The 16,241-nt window shown below is 60.1% G+C and overlaps 6 protein-coding genes and 1 non-coding gene across 7 annotated transcripts; 3 read left to right on the top strand and 4 right to left on the bottom strand.

The window, feature by feature from the left end:
* Positions 1–105: 105 nt before the first annotated feature.
* B0I36DRAFT_315965 (peptidase S8/S53 domain-containing protein) lies at positions 106–1,868 on the top strand. The gene has a single exon (XM_046152940.1). It carries the CDS (start codon positions 444–446, stop codon positions 1,620–1,622), a length of 1,179 nt encoding a protein of 392 aa, XP_046017421.1. The 5' UTR covers positions 106–443; the 3' UTR covers positions 1,623–1,868.
* Positions 1,869–4,078, bottom strand: B0I36DRAFT_315964 (peptidase M20D). Its single transcript, XM_046152939.1, has one exon. The coding sequence runs from the start codon at positions 3,717–3,719 to the stop codon at positions 2,346–2,348; it is 1,374 nt and encodes a 457-aa protein (XP_046017420.1). The 5' UTR covers positions 3,720–4,078; the 3' UTR covers positions 1,869–2,345.
* A 579-nt stretch (positions 4,079–4,657) lies between these two features.
* B0I36DRAFT_236943 (uncharacterized protein) lies at positions 4,658–5,659 on the bottom strand (the record flags this gene model as incomplete). The annotated part of the gene is made up of 1 exon (XM_046149502.1): positions 4,658–5,659. One exon carries the CDS (start codon positions 5,657–5,659, stop codon positions 4,658–4,660), a length of 1,002 nt encoding a protein of 333 aa, XP_046017419.1.
* An 839-nt stretch (positions 5,660–6,498) lies between these two features.
* B0I36DRAFT_315962 (peptidase S8/S53 domain-containing protein) lies at positions 6,499–9,151 on the bottom strand. Its single transcript, XM_046152938.1, has 3 exons — positions 7,075–9,151; positions 6,824–6,930; positions 6,499–6,738 (listed from the first exon to the last, which is right to left on the bottom strand). The coding sequence occupies exons 1-3, from the start codon at positions 8,992–8,994 to the stop codon at positions 6,693–6,695; spliced, it is 2,073 nt and encodes a 690-aa protein (XP_046017418.1). The 5' UTR covers positions 8,995–9,151; the 3' UTR covers positions 6,499–6,692.
* Positions 9,152–10,482: 1,331 nt separating this feature from the next.
* Positions 10,483–10,592, top strand: B0I36DRAFT_t38. Its single transcript has one exon. It is a non-coding gene; the product is annotated as a tRNA-Glu (tRNA).
* Positions 10,593–10,968: 376 nt separating this feature from the next.
* On the bottom strand, positions 10,969–12,780 carry B0I36DRAFT_315959 (mannose-6-phosphate receptor binding domain-containing protein). Its single transcript, XM_046152937.1, has 2 exons — positions 11,634–12,780; positions 10,969–11,433 (listed from the first exon to the last, which is right to left on the bottom strand). The coding sequence occupies exons 1-2, from the start codon at positions 12,567–12,569 to the stop codon at positions 11,275–11,277; spliced, it is 1,095 nt and encodes a 364-aa protein (XP_046017417.1). The 5' UTR covers positions 12,570–12,780; the 3' UTR covers positions 10,969–11,274.
* A 1,419-nt stretch (positions 12,781–14,199) lies between these two features.
* On the top strand, positions 14,200–15,865 carry B0I36DRAFT_346290 (ergosterol biosynthesis ERG4/ERG24; the record flags this gene model as incomplete). The annotated part of the gene is made up of 3 exons (XM_046156443.1): positions 14,200–14,261; positions 14,359–14,699; positions 14,760–15,865. The coding sequence occupies 3 exons, from the start codon at positions 14,200–14,202 to the stop codon at positions 15,863–15,865; spliced, it is 1,509 nt and encodes a 502-aa protein (XP_046017416.1).
* Positions 15,866–16,241: the final 376 nt, after the last annotated feature.

Raw genomic sequence — 16,241 nt, 5'->3', positions numbered from 1 at the left:
CTCGGACCTGGCAGGACCCCTGACCAGCACCCACTTTTGAGGAAAGCCGGCACTGAGAGAGGGCGTGTAGCAGGGATCAAACTTAAGATGACCCGTCATGCGATGCCTGCAAGTGCGGTTTCGGGCCCATTGTCAGCTGGGCAGCCCACCGCATGGCATTGTCGGCATCGTCGCCAGCAGTGGACACTGAGCCATCTTATCAGCCGGTCCGGCGAGGTTGGGTGGGGGATCCGGTGACGATCGTCATCCCGGCCGGACCATAAGGAGTATATAGGATCAGGACGTCCGCCCTCGACGACGATGATGTTTCCCAGCCTCAGCAGCAGCAGCAGCAGTTCGCAGCACGCATCTCTCCACGATCTTTACAGTCGGATACCCTTGCATCCAACCGTCCTTTCACACTCTTCGAGTCGTCCAAGGACCACTTACACTCTTTACTCACGATGCGTTCCGCCGCTCTCCTCAGCCTGCTCCCGCTGGCCCTCGCCGCCCCCGTCCAGGAGGCTGGCGCGCCGGTCCTGGTGCCCCGCGGCGCCACTGCCAACTCCAAGTACATTGTGCGCCTCAAGAAGCCCGCCGCCGACGGCTTCAGCATCCAGTCGACGGCCGGCCAGGTGACGTCGTGCATCAACAGCATCGTCGCCGACGCCGAGGAGCGCTACGACAACGTGGGCGCCTTCTCGGCCCACCTCGACGACGCCGACCTCGCCTCGCTGCGGGCCAACCCCAGCGTCGCCTACATTGAAAAGGACGCCACCATGAGCCTCCAGGTCACCCAGACTGGCGCCCCCTGGGGCCTCGCCCGCCTCTCCAACACGGCGCCCGGCTCGACCACGTACACCTACGACGCCACCGCCGGTGCGGGCGCCTGTGTCTACATCATCGACTCGGGTGTCGACGTGAGCCACCCCGAGTTTGAGGGCCGCGCCTCGCAGCCCAAGAACGCCGTCGACAGCGACGCCGCCGACCGCAACGGCCACGGCACCCACGTCGCCGGCACCATCGGCTCCAAAACGTACGGCGTCGCCAAGAAGACCAAGATCTTCTCGGTCAAGGTATTTGGCGCCTCGGGCCAGACCACAAACGCCATCGTCATGGCCGGCATGGACTGGGTCGTCGCCGACGCCCCCAAGCGCGCCGCAGAGTGCCCCCGCGGCATCGTTGTCAACATGTCCCTCGGCGGCGGCGCCTCCCAGGCCATCGACGACGCCGCTGCCGCCATGGTCAGCTCGGGTCTCGCCGTCATGGTCGCCGCGGGTAACGGCGACAGCCTGGGCCGCGCCGTCTCCGCCTCGACCTCGTCCCCGGCCCGCGCCCCTTCGGTCTGCACCATCGGCGCGACCGACCGCTCCGACAAGGTCGGCACCTTCTCCAACTACGGCCCCCTCGTCGACGTCCACGGCCCCGGCGTCTCCATCCTCAGCACCCTGCCCGACGGCCGCACCGGCACCCTGACCGGCACCTCCATGGCCACCCCGCACGTCGCCGGTCTCGCTGCCTACTTCCTCGGCACGGGCCAGACCACCGCCGCCAACGCCTGCAGCTTCATTGTCTCAAAGGCCCAGTCCGGAGTCATCTCGGGCCTGCGCTCCGATACCAAGAACCTCCTCATTCACAACTAAGCATTTTGACTTTTGTTGTTGGAGATCTTTTCTTTCTTTCTTCTGTTTAGCATGAGATAGGGCGTGGAGAAAGCTTTTCAGGCATTTGGTGCGTGGGCAAGGGTGTGTGTATATATAGCAGAAAGAAAACTTCTTGCCAACCCACCTTGTTGCTTTGGTATATATATATAATAGTATATATGAACACATGGCAATAAAAGAAAGTAAAATCTTGCTCCACCTTCACAATTTGGTTCTTCGCTTTCGGCTCAGGCAGTGAGTGTGGCCCAGGTCTGCTAGTTTGGAGCACTCACAGAGTGAGATTGAGAGCTCATCATCCTTCAGAAAATGCTGCGAATGTGTAAACTTTTGACGGAACGATGTCGATATGCAGGAATAGCCAGAAAGCGGGGATGTTGCAGAGACCCAAGAAGGCAGCTCATTACTTTTTGTCTTTCCAGAAAAGCAATGCAAGATGCTAGAGGGGAGACTGCCGGATGACCTGCATGACGTGGTTATGAGCAGAGGTCTCGCGCGTGCCACTCTTATATTGCGGTCTCTCGGTATGATTAATGCGACCAACTGACTGAGAAAATGGCTCGGGGTAGTCTTGGTATCACTATTAGTTTCTGCTTTGCTTGGTCCGAGTACAGAAACTCTTTTCTTTCGAAAGTATACACAAGGTGATGACCTCCCGCCTTTCCCCACATACACACACACTTCCACACGGCGTAGAGTTCCACCTCATGCCATCAAGAAGGTCAAGGCACCAGCAGCATACCCATCCAGCCCGGCCTTGAGCGTCGGGCTGATGACCGGCGCAAAGTAGGCCGAGTGGTTCCCGGGGATCGTCTCGTCGATCGTGCCCTCGGCCTCGGCCTTGTCCCACAGCTCCGGGTCCGTGGCGCCGTACATGAAGAAGCTGTACGGCCGGCCGACGGCCGAGGCGAGGATGCTAAAGTCCTCGCTGGCCGCGAAACGGGCCACGTCCCTGTCGTACTGGCCCTTGCCCTCGCCAAAGTGCCGCGCAAACGTCTCCTCCAGCTCGCCGGTGACGCCGGCGTCGTTGATGGTCAGCGGGAACGCCCGCGTGGTGAGCCACTCGGGCTCCCTGGTCGCCATGCTCGCCTCGCTCTCGGCCTTGACGATGGCTTTCACCCTCCCCAGCACGCGGTCCCGCGTCCGCTGGCTCGTGGCGCGCACGTCGATGGCCAGGTCCGCCCGGTCGGCAATGATGTTCTCGGCGTCTCCCGCGTGGACGCTGGCGACCGTCACCACGGTTCCCCCCTCGGCGCTGTCGACCTCGCGCGACACAATCGTCTGCAGGCGCATGATGGTGCTGGCCGCCATGACGACCGGGTCGACGCTGCGGTGCGGCATCGACGCGTGCGCCCCGCGCCCGTGCAGCGTGAGCCGCAGGCTGTCTGCCGACGTGGCGATCAGGCCCCGGCGGGTTCCCACGCTGCCCGCCCGGCGCGCCACCACGTGAGCCCCGAGCACCACGTCCGGGACGGGGACACCGTGTCTACCGGTGGGAGCGTACAGCCCGTCGTCGACCATGGCCTGGGCGCCCGTGCCGCGCTCCTCGGCGGGCTGGAACGCCAGCACCAACGTGGACCCCTTCCAGTGGTCCCGGCACGATACCAGCAGGGCCGCGGCGCCGAGGAGTGTGGTGATGTGCATGTCGTGCCCGCAGGCGTGCATCACGGGTTTCTCGTCGCCCGAGGGCTCCGCGCCGGGGTGCAGTGCGGCCTGCATGCGCTGGGTGCTCGCGTAGGCCAGGCCCGTCTTCTCGAGCACGGGTAAGGCGTCAATGTCAGCGCGGAGGAGCACCGTCTTGCCGGATCCTCCTCCTCCTCCCGCCGTCCCGCTGCTGGTGTTGTTGTTGTTGTTGTTGTCGAGGATGGCGGCGAGCCCGTGGCCGCCGATGCCCGTCTTGATGACAAAGTCGGGCGAGATGCGGCGCAGCTGGTCGGCAATGTGCGCCGCCGTGGCCTGCTCGCGGTTGCTGAGCTCCGGGTGGGCGTGGTAGTACCTGTAGAGCTCCTCGAGCGGGGCCAGGTCTGGCCGGTGCTCGTCGACCAGCGCCGAGATGGCGGCGGCCTTGGACGAGGCCATTGTGGTTGAGTTCTTGCTTGGGGGGTTATCTCTGTTTCGAAGTCGGACCAGTGACCACCAGTGGCATCCGAAGTCGATGAGGGGCAGGCGGGTGAGTGGGAGTGTCCAAGCACACCACCGGCGTGCTTTCTTCACGGGCGCGACAAAGGACTTTTATGGCCTCTATGCATGTCAGACTGAACGTTGAGTCACCGCCGAGGGAAACCGTCCGACCGACCATACGAGCGGGGGCCCTGTCAATGTCGTACTCGTTGGTGTTGAAGTCTGAGATGCCCGACCATCGGGGCCCCGCCGAAGCTCCGCATTTCGGAATCAGAGAGCCCCACCAACGCCCGTTTGGCTCCCCGTCCGCTCCGGCCCGGAGCGTTTTCTTGCCCCCGGCAACGGAGGGGCTTGACATCACGTAATTTTCTTCGAGACAAGGCTTTGCCCGGAACATTCTCCGGTCAGTTGCATCCCTCACAGCCTCAACGCTTATATTGAGCAGTATCAGCTGCTAGATTGCGCCCCTGCTGGTTCATCAATATTACCACTGATCACTTCGCTGATAGCCATTCGTGGACCGGCTAACCAATTGGGCAACGATTCGAGCCTGGCCTTCTCGCCTATCTACTCTGGGATTCTGCAGACGGATTTTACGCGGATCAGAATTCGATACAGTGGTGTGCTCCCTGCATGTGTTCTTAGCCGCCATGTAGCCGTCAGGGAGAAAACCAATGGATTTATAAGGCTCCAAGAATCGACTTCATCTTCGGTCTTCGTTAGTTCTGTGGCATGACAAGTATAGTCATTCTGCCTCGACACCCAGTCGTGACGGGGAACGCAAGGATACGTAGACAGTGCAAACCCCACAAAGAGCAAAGAAAAAAACACCAAGGAACGCCTGCTCTCAACACACGCTCTCCCTCCATTTAAAGGCCCCCCACCATCTTCACAGCTTACAGCTTGGCCTCGCCCTTGCGCATACTGCCGACCTTGTCCAGCACCTCCTCGGCGTCCCGGATCATCGTGACAGCCAGGTCCTTGCACGAGGGCACATCGTGAATCAGGCCGGCACACATGCCCAGCGACCAGACCCCGGCGTCGACGTCGCCGTCCTCGTACACGGCCCTGCCGCGCTGCCCGCTCACCAGGTGCGCGACGTCGCCAAACTGCACGCCCGCCCTGTCAGAGTTCTCGATCCGGTGCGCCTCGACGGCGACCTTGTTCCGGTGCAGGCGCGACGTGTTGCGGAACCTGCGCAGCACCAGGACCGTGTCGTGCTCCGAGGCCTTGACAATCTCCTTCTTGATGTTCTCGTGGATCGGGCTCTCCGCGGTACACATCCAGCGGGTGCCCATGTTGACCCCCGCGGCGCCCAGGCTCAGCGCGGCGGCGACCTGCCTGCCATTGGCGAACCCTCCCGACGCGAGGTAAGGGATGGACAGCTGCTCCGCGCACAGGCTGAGGAGCATGAGCGAGGTGGTGTCGTACTCGCCCCCGTGGCCCGCGCACTCGATGCCGTCGATCGAGATGGCGTCCACGCCGAGCCTCTGCGCCCGCAGCGCGTGCTTGAGCGCCACGCACTTGTGGATCACCGTGACCCCCGCGTCCTTGACCATCCCCAGGATAGGCGTCGGGTCCCCCGCCGTCTCGACCACCTTGATCCCTTCGTCGATGCAAACCTGCGCGTAGGCCTTGTAGTCCGGGGGAACCATGGCGGGCAGGAGCGTGATGTTGACCCCGAACTGGGAGGCCCCCGGCTCGAGCATGCCGCGCGTGCGCCGGATCTCGTCCCGCAGGGCCTCGGGCGTGGGCTGGGTCAGGGCCGTGAGGAAGCCCAGGCATCCCGCGTTGGCGACCGCCGACGTCATCTCGGCCCGGCCGACCCACATCATGCCGCCCTGCACCAGCGGGTAGCGGACGCCGAGGTGGCGCGTGAGCCAGGTCTCGAAGGGCATCGCGGCAGCAGCGGTGGTGGTGGTTGTGGTGGTGGTCTGGGTGACGATGGTTGTCGTCCAGGGACGAGGGGGAGGGAAGGGGAGGTTTTAAGTCCCAGGCAGTAGCAATGCTTCAACGAGGTAGAGTACAGTTCAAGATACCGAGGGTCGAAGAATATAGAGACAGAAGAAAACAACAATACACAGGAGCAGCGTTCCAACAACCAGATATCCAGCCTCGCCGTCGGGGGGGGGGGGGGCGCAGGGGTCAAAGGCGAGGAGCCTCTCTTCCAAGTCTGGGGTAGCAAGGGGGCCGCCGTCAAGAAGGGAAAGAGCCGAGCTTGGTCCAGGGCCCCGCGCGGGCGCAATGACAGGCCCCACTCTGGCGGCCTAGGTACCATGGGCCGAGGTTTGTTTCCCCATCCTGCCTTGGCCGTTGCTGGGAGTTGTCCAATGCTGGCCGCCTGTCGATTTGAGTTGGTGTGCAGATCGAGTCGTCAGGTAGAGTGTGGCTGCGTCTCATCTTTGAGCTTAACTGCGAGATTGCACTTGAGCTTAAACCAGGCTCATCTCAGATCTCAAACGTTCAGTTTGAGCAAGTCATCAATTAATCTGTCCGCCTCGTGTAGATCGAATGCCAGTCGCCCCTCTGACCTGACACGTTCGTGCTGATACAACGAGACTGGCCACGCGTGTGTGTGCTGCAGCATGCTAAGTAGACCCAACGGAAAATGAAAGGTCCTCTATGAGTTCCATAGAGTATTTGCACCTTTTCACATATAATGCAAATGACAACCATGAGGAATGCCGCACACGACGAGGCAGATGATGGTCGACTCACCATTCTGGCACAGACATAGTTGATGTTGCATGATCATGTATGTATTCAAGATGTCTATGTGGCAAATCATTACCCCATTCCCTCGATGCATCGTCTCGCTCTCTCCAATCCAAGACCGTATCCCAGACCGTCCGCGCTAAAGCCTAAGCAGTCGATGCAATCCACGGCGTGTCATCGCTAACAGAACGTGGGTTCCAACCGAGCCTTACCACTTCACAGACTCTGCAGCAGAGCAGAGAACTTGGGGAAGATAGGAGATCTGTTCATGCTCGCACAGCTACTTGTCAGCCATCATAGTCCCGCATCAACGAAAAGCAAAGGTTAATGAGGAGGAAGCAACTCACCCCCAGCCACTGACTGGATCCCAGCCCTGCCCGGCGGGGAAACCCGTCGTGTTGCAGCCCGCGGCGCTGCCAACGGTGATGTCGTGCAGGACGCTCGGGTTGGCATACTAATTTTCGAGAAGCACCAAATGTCAGCAAACGTGATTTCCAATAAACCAGAGTGGCCATCGAATGGCCGAGTAAGAGGTGGAGAGATGATGGGGAAATAGGAGACGAAAGACGAGAGAAAGAAAAAAGAAAAGGAAACTCACCAAAGCCGGCGTGAAGAACCCAACAGGCCCCTTGCCCTTCTTCAGCCTCTCCTCGTTGACCAGCGTCACCATGCTCGCGACCACGGGCGCGCTGAGCGACGTGCCGCCAATGTGGTACCACAGCCCACCAAAATAGACGACCTGGCGGTCACCGATGGCCGCAATGTCCGGGTATCCCCTGCCGTGCTTGTAGTACCGCGCGTTACCCTTGACCTTGGAGAAATCGCTGTCCTTGACGGGCTGGTCGTAGCCCGTGAAGCCGAGCTTCTGGGGCGTGTTGGCCGAGAAGTACTTGGCCACGGCGGCCTTCTGCCACTCGGGCGCGTCAAAGGCGTTGGAGAAGCCGCCGCCAGAGAAGAAACGGCGGGTCGCAATCTCATCGAGCTTCTCGAAGCCCGTGGGCGGCGCGGTCGGGTAGCCGTTGGTGTTGTTGAAGCGGTTCAGCTCCGTGGAGCCGACGCTCAGCGCGTAGGGGCACTCGGCAAGCATGTTTGTGTAGAAGACGGGCTGCCCAGCGGCGCCGAGCGGGCAGGTGCCTGGGCGGCCGACTCCATCGTCGCCGGACGAGGCGATGACGGTGGTGCCCTGCAGGCCGAGCTTCATGAGCTCGTGGCACTGCCGGCGGATGTAGTTGTCCGGCAGGCCCGAGGCGCCGTACGAGACGGAGATGACGTTGGTCGGCTTGTAGACGCCACACTGCAGGTTGCCCTTGTAGCCGCCTGGGTTGGGGTCCGGGTACGTGGGGTCGAGGCAGTCGGCGGTGTTGCAGTTGCCGCCCTGGTAGGAGCAGTAGCTACCGTCGATGGCGTCGAGGAAGGTGTTGTAGAAGCCAAAGAACTTGGTCGTGTTCTTCACCTGATCCTGCTCGTACCACTCATCGTCGGTCTGGAAGAGTACCGTCTTCTGCGGGTAGATGAGGGGAATGGCCGAATCGAAGTCGAGCGACGACTCGCCGCCCGGACCGGCATCAATGGGGATCGTGGTGGCCTCCTCGACCGCACCGACGGCGCCGTCGATGCCCTTCTCGATCGGGTACGTCCCGTTGGGGATGTGCGGGTAGAGAGTGCTAAAGAAGACATCGAGGTCGTGCTTGCTGTAGTGATCGTCGAGACTCTCAAAGATGCCCAGCTCGTTGCCCGGCTGGGCCTTGCCCTGGAGCTGGGTGATGCCATACTGCTGGCGCAGGCAGTCGGCGACAATGTTGACGTCGCACGACGTGGCGTTGATGACAAAGGGGTCTGGCTGGCCCTTGAAGCTGGTGCGGTAGAGGGGCTCGGGCCGGATGTTGAGGTCGCCGGAGCGTCTCTGCTTCTTCTGCTGCCCCTTGGCCTCGGCGGTGCGCTTGATGGCGCGCAGGCGGGTGCCAGGGGTGATGTAGTCGATGTGCTCCTTGATGTGGCTGGGCACGTGGTAGGCGTCGGTCGAGATGTCCTCGAAGCCGTCCTTGTGTTGCCAGACGTGAAACTCGGCGTAGAGCAGCTCCTCGACCTCCTTGGCCGTGGCGTCGAACTGCAGCCACTGCTTGTTGGCCGAGTGGCCGATGCGCTCCCGGCTGATGCCGGCGCTGCTGACCCAGTCGGCGACGGCGTCGACGAGGGACTGGGGCGGCGCGAAGAAGTCGATGACCTCCTCGGCCGTCATGTGCTTGCCGTAGTGCTCGGACGTCTTGTCCGAGATGGCCAGGAGGCGCTCGTGGCCGGCCTGGAGGTTGCCCTGGGCCAGGCCGATGCGGACGGGCAGCAGGGCCGACGAGGGCACCTTGGACCGCCGGGACCAGTGAGCCGCCTGCTGGGGCTCGTGGCGCTCGTGGAGCGAGTGGGTGGCCGGGACATAACGCTTCGAGGCGAGGACGGGGCTGGCTCCGGCGCCGTGGATGGCGAGCCCGGAGGCGACGGCGGCGGCGAGCTGGATGAGCAGCATGATAGGCAGCAAGGAGTGACTGATGGCAGCGGGCCTGGAGAGCTCGAGAACCAGGTCGGTAAGCCCATCATGATCGTCGTCCGCTCTTATAGTCGGCGGGCGGCCGGATATCTGCTCGTCGCCCACATCTCAGCGGCAATGCTGGGCCGAGGTGGCAGCAGGGGCAGGCCATATGGCGAGTGGTGGCCTAACATGAAAGGGGAAGGCCGTAGAGTCGCGCACCAGCAGCGCAAAATATGGTGATTTGCTCGAGGGCGAGGGCCCACGAGGAACGCGTCACCTGCTGGAGGGGAGGGCAGGCAGTTGCGGGCGAGCAGGGTAGCACTCCTGCCACATCGGGCCACGCGCCCCAGAGGCAGCGGGCGCGGAGGTGGCCAGGGTCTTTTTGTCTTTTGTCCGCTGGCCCAACGGCAGCCGCGTTGTCACCTTGGCAAGAAAGCTTGTCCCGACTAAGCAACAGGCTACCCCTGACTGCCGTCCTAGCCCCCCAGCAGCGTTGCGAGCCGCCCAATCATCGCCCCAAAGCAGCTTGGTCCTGGGGGCAATCTCTCGAGGCTAGCAAGCAGTCCAATTGTCCGCATAGTTCGATAAAAGGGTTGGCCACTGTTTATGCAGGCTGTGCGGTGCCTCGCAAGCACGCAGGCCTTGAGATAACGATCACCCACTTGAGTACGCGGTCTCGGACGGCAGCCAGGATGCGGCATGCTTCAAGGACGACTCGTCTGTGTCCCGCGCCATCCGGGGCAGTTCTCGCAATGACGAACCTTGACCGGCCGCAGGGATGCCACCCCTTGATATGCGAAGGTGCGCTCGAGAAGCTTTCGTCGCAAGTTGCAGCTTACGTCAAGGTGAGAAAACTCTAGCAAATTGCTCGTCTCAGAATTACGACCTACAACATAACCCGCAGTCAAATGCGGCACAGTGCTGGCCATGCTAAGGCTGCTAGTCCCGCCCATCCCATGAATCACCACAACCCCAGTAATCACGCTTACCTTGCACCCACAGCCCTCTTCTCGTCACTCTACATAATGACTAGCACCACGCCATCCGTCTGGCCAACTTATGCAGATCCCTTCTTCCAAGCTCCTCATCTTGGAACAGCGGAGCAAGATTCCGCAGTGTCTTGAACGGGGGCGGGTGGCGCGCGCAAAATCATCCCGTAGCTCCTCGGCACACAGTAGACTTCCTGCGGTGGGCGCGCAAGCAGACATCGCCTCCCCCGTCGAGCACTCTCCACCACACCACCACTTAATCCACGTTTTCCCAGCGTTTGAACTAAATATCCGTTCGCCGGTTGCAGTATTATGCAGCGGAGTCATCACCAAACCCGGCTGACACCTGCCTTACCCGCGATCAACCATGCATGTCCGTACAGCACACAAGTTATCCACAGTCTACAATTGTCGTTTGATGGAAAACCTCCTATTTGCTTGCGCAAACGTGTAAATATATTTGTATAAGGAGTGGCTCATCCATCAAAGAATCACATCCGAATTGGTGTAGTGGCTAACATTTGACGCTCTCACTTTCTCTCCTTCATTCATTGTTGGAGACGAACCTGGTCCGTCAAGCCCGGGGTTCGATTCCCCGATTCGGAGTTTACTTTTGCACCATTTCTCGTTCTTTTTTTGCTTTTCTTTGGACCCTTTTTTAATTGACACACCAATTGCCCTTTTCCCTTCTCTTCCTTCTTTTTTTTTTTTTTGTTATTATAGGGGAATGGAATTTTAGGGGAGTAGAGAAGAGAGAAACATTAGGAAAAGAGAATGCTATGCCAGGAATAATTGACCTGCCTTATGTGAATGAGTTTCGCTCAATTTCTCGAGCTACAATTCAACTTCAAGTTCACTCAATGTAAACAAATGCCAGACTTGGTTATCGGATCGTGTTTCGACACAGACGTGCCAATCAGGTGAGTTCGTTCAATGCGAGTTTGTTTGATCCAAAGGCTGGACACAGTCGACCACCAGCGTAGCACCAAGAGAAGTTTGCACATGTGTGGACTTCAGGCTGCCTGTGCTTGGTAAATCCTTGTTTGATTTTTTTTCTAGTTCAAGGACAAATGAAATGCAAATGCAGACGCCATGACGCCGATGCCTCACTGCGAGGAGCTTCCAGAGCCTGCGCGGTGACGGGAGTTTTCTCCTCCCACCGCTCTTGGCGCGGGCATATATATATATGTACAAATGGAGATAATATTATACCATCAGAGATTATTCGCCCCAATCAAGCCTCCGTAGAGTCCTCCCGAAATCCACCCATCCACAATGGCCTCCCTTCTCAATCGTCCCATTCCTCGTCGTACTGGTCAATCAGGCGGTTCTCGGCCTCGCGATCCCGCCCCATGCCACCCCGCGTGGGCGACCCAGACAGGTGATGGTAGCCGCGCCGATTCGGCAGGAGACGGGCGCATGACGATGTGGCAATGATGAAGAAATCCTACAAATCCCCCAAGAAGGAAAGACCCCAGAAAAACAATGTTAGCGCGGAGAGTCACCACTACTTAATTTGGAGTACGAGATGCTGGACGGATAACGCGAGGGCAGAGCCCCGCGACCAGCAGCAGCTGCGCCCCCGGACGAGGAATCCAGGGAGCAGTAGCGAACGAGGAGAAGAACAAGGGGACGAGGGAGACGTGCGCTCAGAAAGCTCCAGAGACCAGCCCAGAGCGAGTAGTTGGGCAGCTGTTTCCAGCCGCGGGAGTGGTTGATGGTGCGGTTGTAGAATATGCCGCCGAGCAGGTAGACGAGGACGGCAATGGCAAAGATGATGGCAAAGACGGAACCAGGGCCGACGCTGCCCGGCTTGTGCGGCTCGGCGCCCGCACAGGCGTGCTGCGACCGGACCTTGAAGACGTAGTTGCACTCCTCGGGATCGGCGGCGATGAAGGACACCACGGCAGTGCCCGCGGTCGGGTCCTTGTCGCACGTGAACATGATGGTTGCTGATTTGCGCCTGCGGTCCTTATTAGACTTGTCGAGGGTGTGGTAGGACTTATCCTTGTCTGAGCTCTCGTCCTCATGGCTCTTGAAGTTGGCGCCATCGTGGACCACGCCCCGTGCGCTCAGCCCGGTCCTATCGCCGCGCCTGCTCGAGGAACTCTTCTTCTCGCAGTAGGAGCCGCCACTGTATTGCAGAACGAGCTCCTTGCCGCGCGGCACCAGCTCCGTCGAGGCAAAGCCGAGACTGTAGACCTCGCCCTTGAGCTGATAGTAGGCGCTGATGTTCTGCCAGTGGCCCTCCTCGATATCTTTGACGTTGTCAAAGGGCTCGACGACGGGGGCGCAGATGTTGAGGGTGAAGTTTGCGCCATAGTCCCAGCCCCGGGGGTGGTAGTCGGCCGTGGGACCACCAAGGCTGGCCTTTGGCTTGGTGCCATCCTCCTTGGGGTGGACGGCGATGTCTGCGCGGAGATCGTAGAAGGCGCCGGAGGTCGAGGTGGCAGTACAGGGGAGCGTTGTCGTCGTCTTGTCGGCGTCGGGGCGGCGCGCGAGTGCGGAAGGGGTGGCGAGGGCGACCAGCGCGAGAAGAGCCGTGGAGGAGCCCGAAGGCCCTTTCCGGGAGGAGATGCGCATGGCGGGCGGTTGGCGTGTTCGTCGTCGTCGGCGTCGGCGCTGGGTCGTGGCACCAAAGAGCGCTGGACAGATCGCGTAGTCGAGAGAGACGAGGAGAAGGCGGAGGAGGAGGTTGATTGATGGTGACGCCACTGCCGTCGTCGGATCGCCTGAGGTGCAAGTGTTGGTCGCAAGTGGGCCAGCCAAGCAGGCGCGGCTTCTTGTTACGTGGTGAGATGGACTGGAGCGGCAGAGGCAGCAGGCTACGCTAGTGTAGACCGGGGTGCAGATGATGCTCGGCAGGTGCGCCAAAGTGGCGCTGCGCTGGCTAGGGCAGCTGCACAAGCGGCAGCCCGGGAGCGCTGGTGCGACAGACTGCCAGGTCCGCCTGTCACATACAGGTATGCTCAGCCACAGAACTGACGTCTCTGCAGCTTGTTGTTGCCGAGTACACTTTAGGCAGTCAGGGACAGAAGAAGCGGCCAGACGGGAGCAGTCAGATCTGCCACGAGAAGGTGGTAGAGACCGTAGAGCGGTAGACAGTCTAGAAGGGGAAAAAGAAATAGGCTGGACTGTCCAGTTGGGGCCCTATTTACATTTATGCTCTCTTGCCTTGGGGCAGCCCCTCGTCTAGTCGTTTCTTGTCGGTTGTGCTGTGAGTAGCACTTTGGAGGAACGCAGAGAGTTCAGCTTTGAAGCTTTAGTCATTGTCTCCGCCTGTGTGTATTGCTCCTTTGCATTTGGCATCGCGATGCTCCACACAATAAACTCGTTGATGCGGTCCAGCCCGAGTCACTGACGTGTCACCATGCCTGCATCCGGCCGCCTGGGGAACTGGATATTTCCCTAATGGCAACAGATGAGGCCGACTTTGTCCGCCTAAGGACCCTCCCGGGCCATGACGGATGGTGTTCCTCCGTCAGGTCAACATATGCGTGCAGAGCACAGGCAACCATGACCACACGCGGCAGTGCTCGCAGCTGGACACCACACTCACATGAGCGCAAGATGGCCGCGGTTGGGCAATGAGATGCGTGTAGGAAGAATTACAAAAAAGGGCAGAAGGATCTGCCGTGTTGGACGGCAGTGCAGAATGGTGCGAGCCGGAAGCGCAGAGGGCCGGCGCTGACGAGTGGGCCGTCCAGAGATTGGCGGAGGCCGAGCATGCCGACAAGCGACAAAGCGTGCTCCAAAGCGTGCTCGTTTGGGTGTGTTTGGGTGTGCCTGGCGGGATTACCTAAGCCGCATATGCCGGGCCCCAGGGCATGCCCCTGACCCAAAGTGGATAATGACCTTGTTCCGATTTGTTTCTTCAGGGGATCATAGATCTGGGTGCCACCATCGTGAGAGTACTCCATAGCCCGCTGGCAGATCCAGTCTCGTCCGACCTCAGCCCATCCGGCACGCCGCACTCCCGTTGCTGCTGCTGCTGCCAACACACTCTTTGGCGTCCGTCCACCCCGCCCACTTACAACGGCTCCCACCTGGGCACTGCTGCGCCTGCACGTCACGACGCGGCCTGGGCTCCAGTATAAACCATTCCAGCCGCCCGGCCCCTTCCAAACGCACCACCACCACCACCACCAAAATCAAACAACCACGCAACATCTCCATTCCCCCCAGCCGCAGCAACGCTCTCAGCACATCCGCAATGGCGCCCAGCACGGCCAAGCCGGCCAGCCACTTTGCCCACGGCTACGAGTTTGGCGGCCCGTAGGTTTACCCTTGCCCCCTATTCTGCTGGGCACAACACGCGCTGGACCACACCTGCGGTCCATTGAGACATCTCCAGCATCACCCACCACTCAAGAAGCTCTGCTAACTGGGCCTTGCCCTCGTGCAACAGCATCGGCACCTCGCTCATCACCTTCGGACTCCCCATTCTCTGCTACGTCTTCGCCTTTGGCTGCAACGACGTCACCGGCTGCCCCGCCCCGTCCCTTCTCAACTTCCCCAACATCGACCTCGAACAACTCAAGGCAGAGGTTGGCTGGCCTGAGAACGGCTTCTGGGGTCTCGCCAGCTGGGAGGCTACCGCCTGGACTCTCGCCTACTACCTCTTCAGTGGTCTGCTCTACCGCTTCCTGCCCGCGACCGAGACACAAGGCATCGCCCTCTCGTCTGGCGGCAAGCTCAACTACAGGTTCAATGGTATGCTGAATGTTCATTCTCGAACCCATTGCCATCCTCGCTGACGCACACACTCTACAGCATTCTCCTCTGCCGTCTTCACCCTGGTGCTGTGCGCCGCCGGCACCATTGCCCAGGGCGCCGAGTTCCCCGTCTGGACCTTTATTGCCGACAATTTCGTCCAGATTCTCACTGCCAACATCATGATCGCGTACGCCCTCGCCACCTTTGTCTATGTCCGCAGCTTTTCCGTCAAGCCCGGCAACAAGGAGCTGCGTGAGCTCGCTCCTGGCGGCACCTCTGGCAACCTCATCTATGACTTCTACATGGGTCGCGAGCTCAACCCGCGCGTCACCCTCCCCGTGATTGGCGAGGTTGATATCAAGGAGTGGATGGAGCTGCGCCCGGGCATGCTCGGCTACGTCTTGCTGGACTGCGCCTTCATCGCCAAGCAGTACCGTACATTTGGGTACGTCACCGACAGCATTGTCCTCATCACCATCATGCAGACCCTCTACGTGCTCGATGGCATCTACATGGAGCCTGCGATCCTCACCACCATCGACATCATCAACGACGGCTTCGGCTTCATGCTGTCGTTTGGCGACCTCGTCTGGGTGCCCTTCATCTACTCAACCCAGACGCGCTACTTGTCGACGTACCCCTTGTCTCTCGGCTGGCTCGGCGTCGCGGGCATCAGCACCCTCCTCCTCATTGGCTTCGCCATCTTCCGCCTCGCCAACCTGCAGAAGAACATCTTCCGCAACGACCCGTCCGACCCCCGCGTCGCGCACATCAGCTACATCCAGACCAAGACCGGCTCGCGCCTCATGACCTCGGGCTGGTGGGGCGTCGCCCGCCACATCAACTACCTGGGCGACTGGATCCAGGCGTGGCCGTACTCCCTGCCCACGGGCTTCGCGGGATACACCATCCTCGCCGCCGGCACAATCGTCACCTCGTCCCCGACCGACCAGGTCTACACCATGGCCGACGGGCGCATCGTCGTCCAAGGGCCGGCCAAGTACTGGGGCATGCTCTTCACCTACTTCTACGTCTTGTACTTTGCCGTGCTGCTGGTCCACCGCGACGGCCGCGACGACGAAAAGTGCAGCCGCAAGTATGGCGAGGACTGGGAAAAGTACAAGAGCATCGTGCGCTGGCGGATCATCCCGGGTATCTACTAAGGTGTGGGTGGATATTGCGGCATGGTGTCAGTAATTGATCTGTATTTCTCGTCACGACATTTTGGGGAGACGTTCCGTTTCAAGATTTGAGGGGGAGGGGGGAGGAGCGGAAGATGGTAGGATGGAGGCTGCCCAAAACATCACCACGGTAGCGGGACCCCATCTTTTTGCATCCGCAGAAGCAGAAGATATGAGATGAGGTGATAGGTGAGCAGGTCTTGTGCCGAGATCGGGGGAATAGGCAAAATAATAATAATCAGGACCTGCGCTAGAAGACAAAAGGAGATTATTTGTATATATAAAGCTACGACAGCGGGAGAAAAAAAACCAAAGATATAATGTATAATCATCACGCGCAACGCAGACATCTGTCTGA

Source organism: Microdochium trichocladiopsis, assembly GCF_020744255.1.
Source record: "Microdochium trichocladiopsis strain MPI-CAGE-CH-0230 chromosome Unknown B0I36scaffold_2, whole genome shotgun sequence".
Classification (NCBI taxonomy): domain Eukaryota; kingdom Fungi; phylum Ascomycota; class Sordariomycetes; order Xylariales; family Microdochiaceae; genus Microdochium; species Microdochium trichocladiopsis.
Note: the sequence above shows the minus strand (reverse complement) of the source record. Positions and strands in the feature narration are given on the sequence as shown.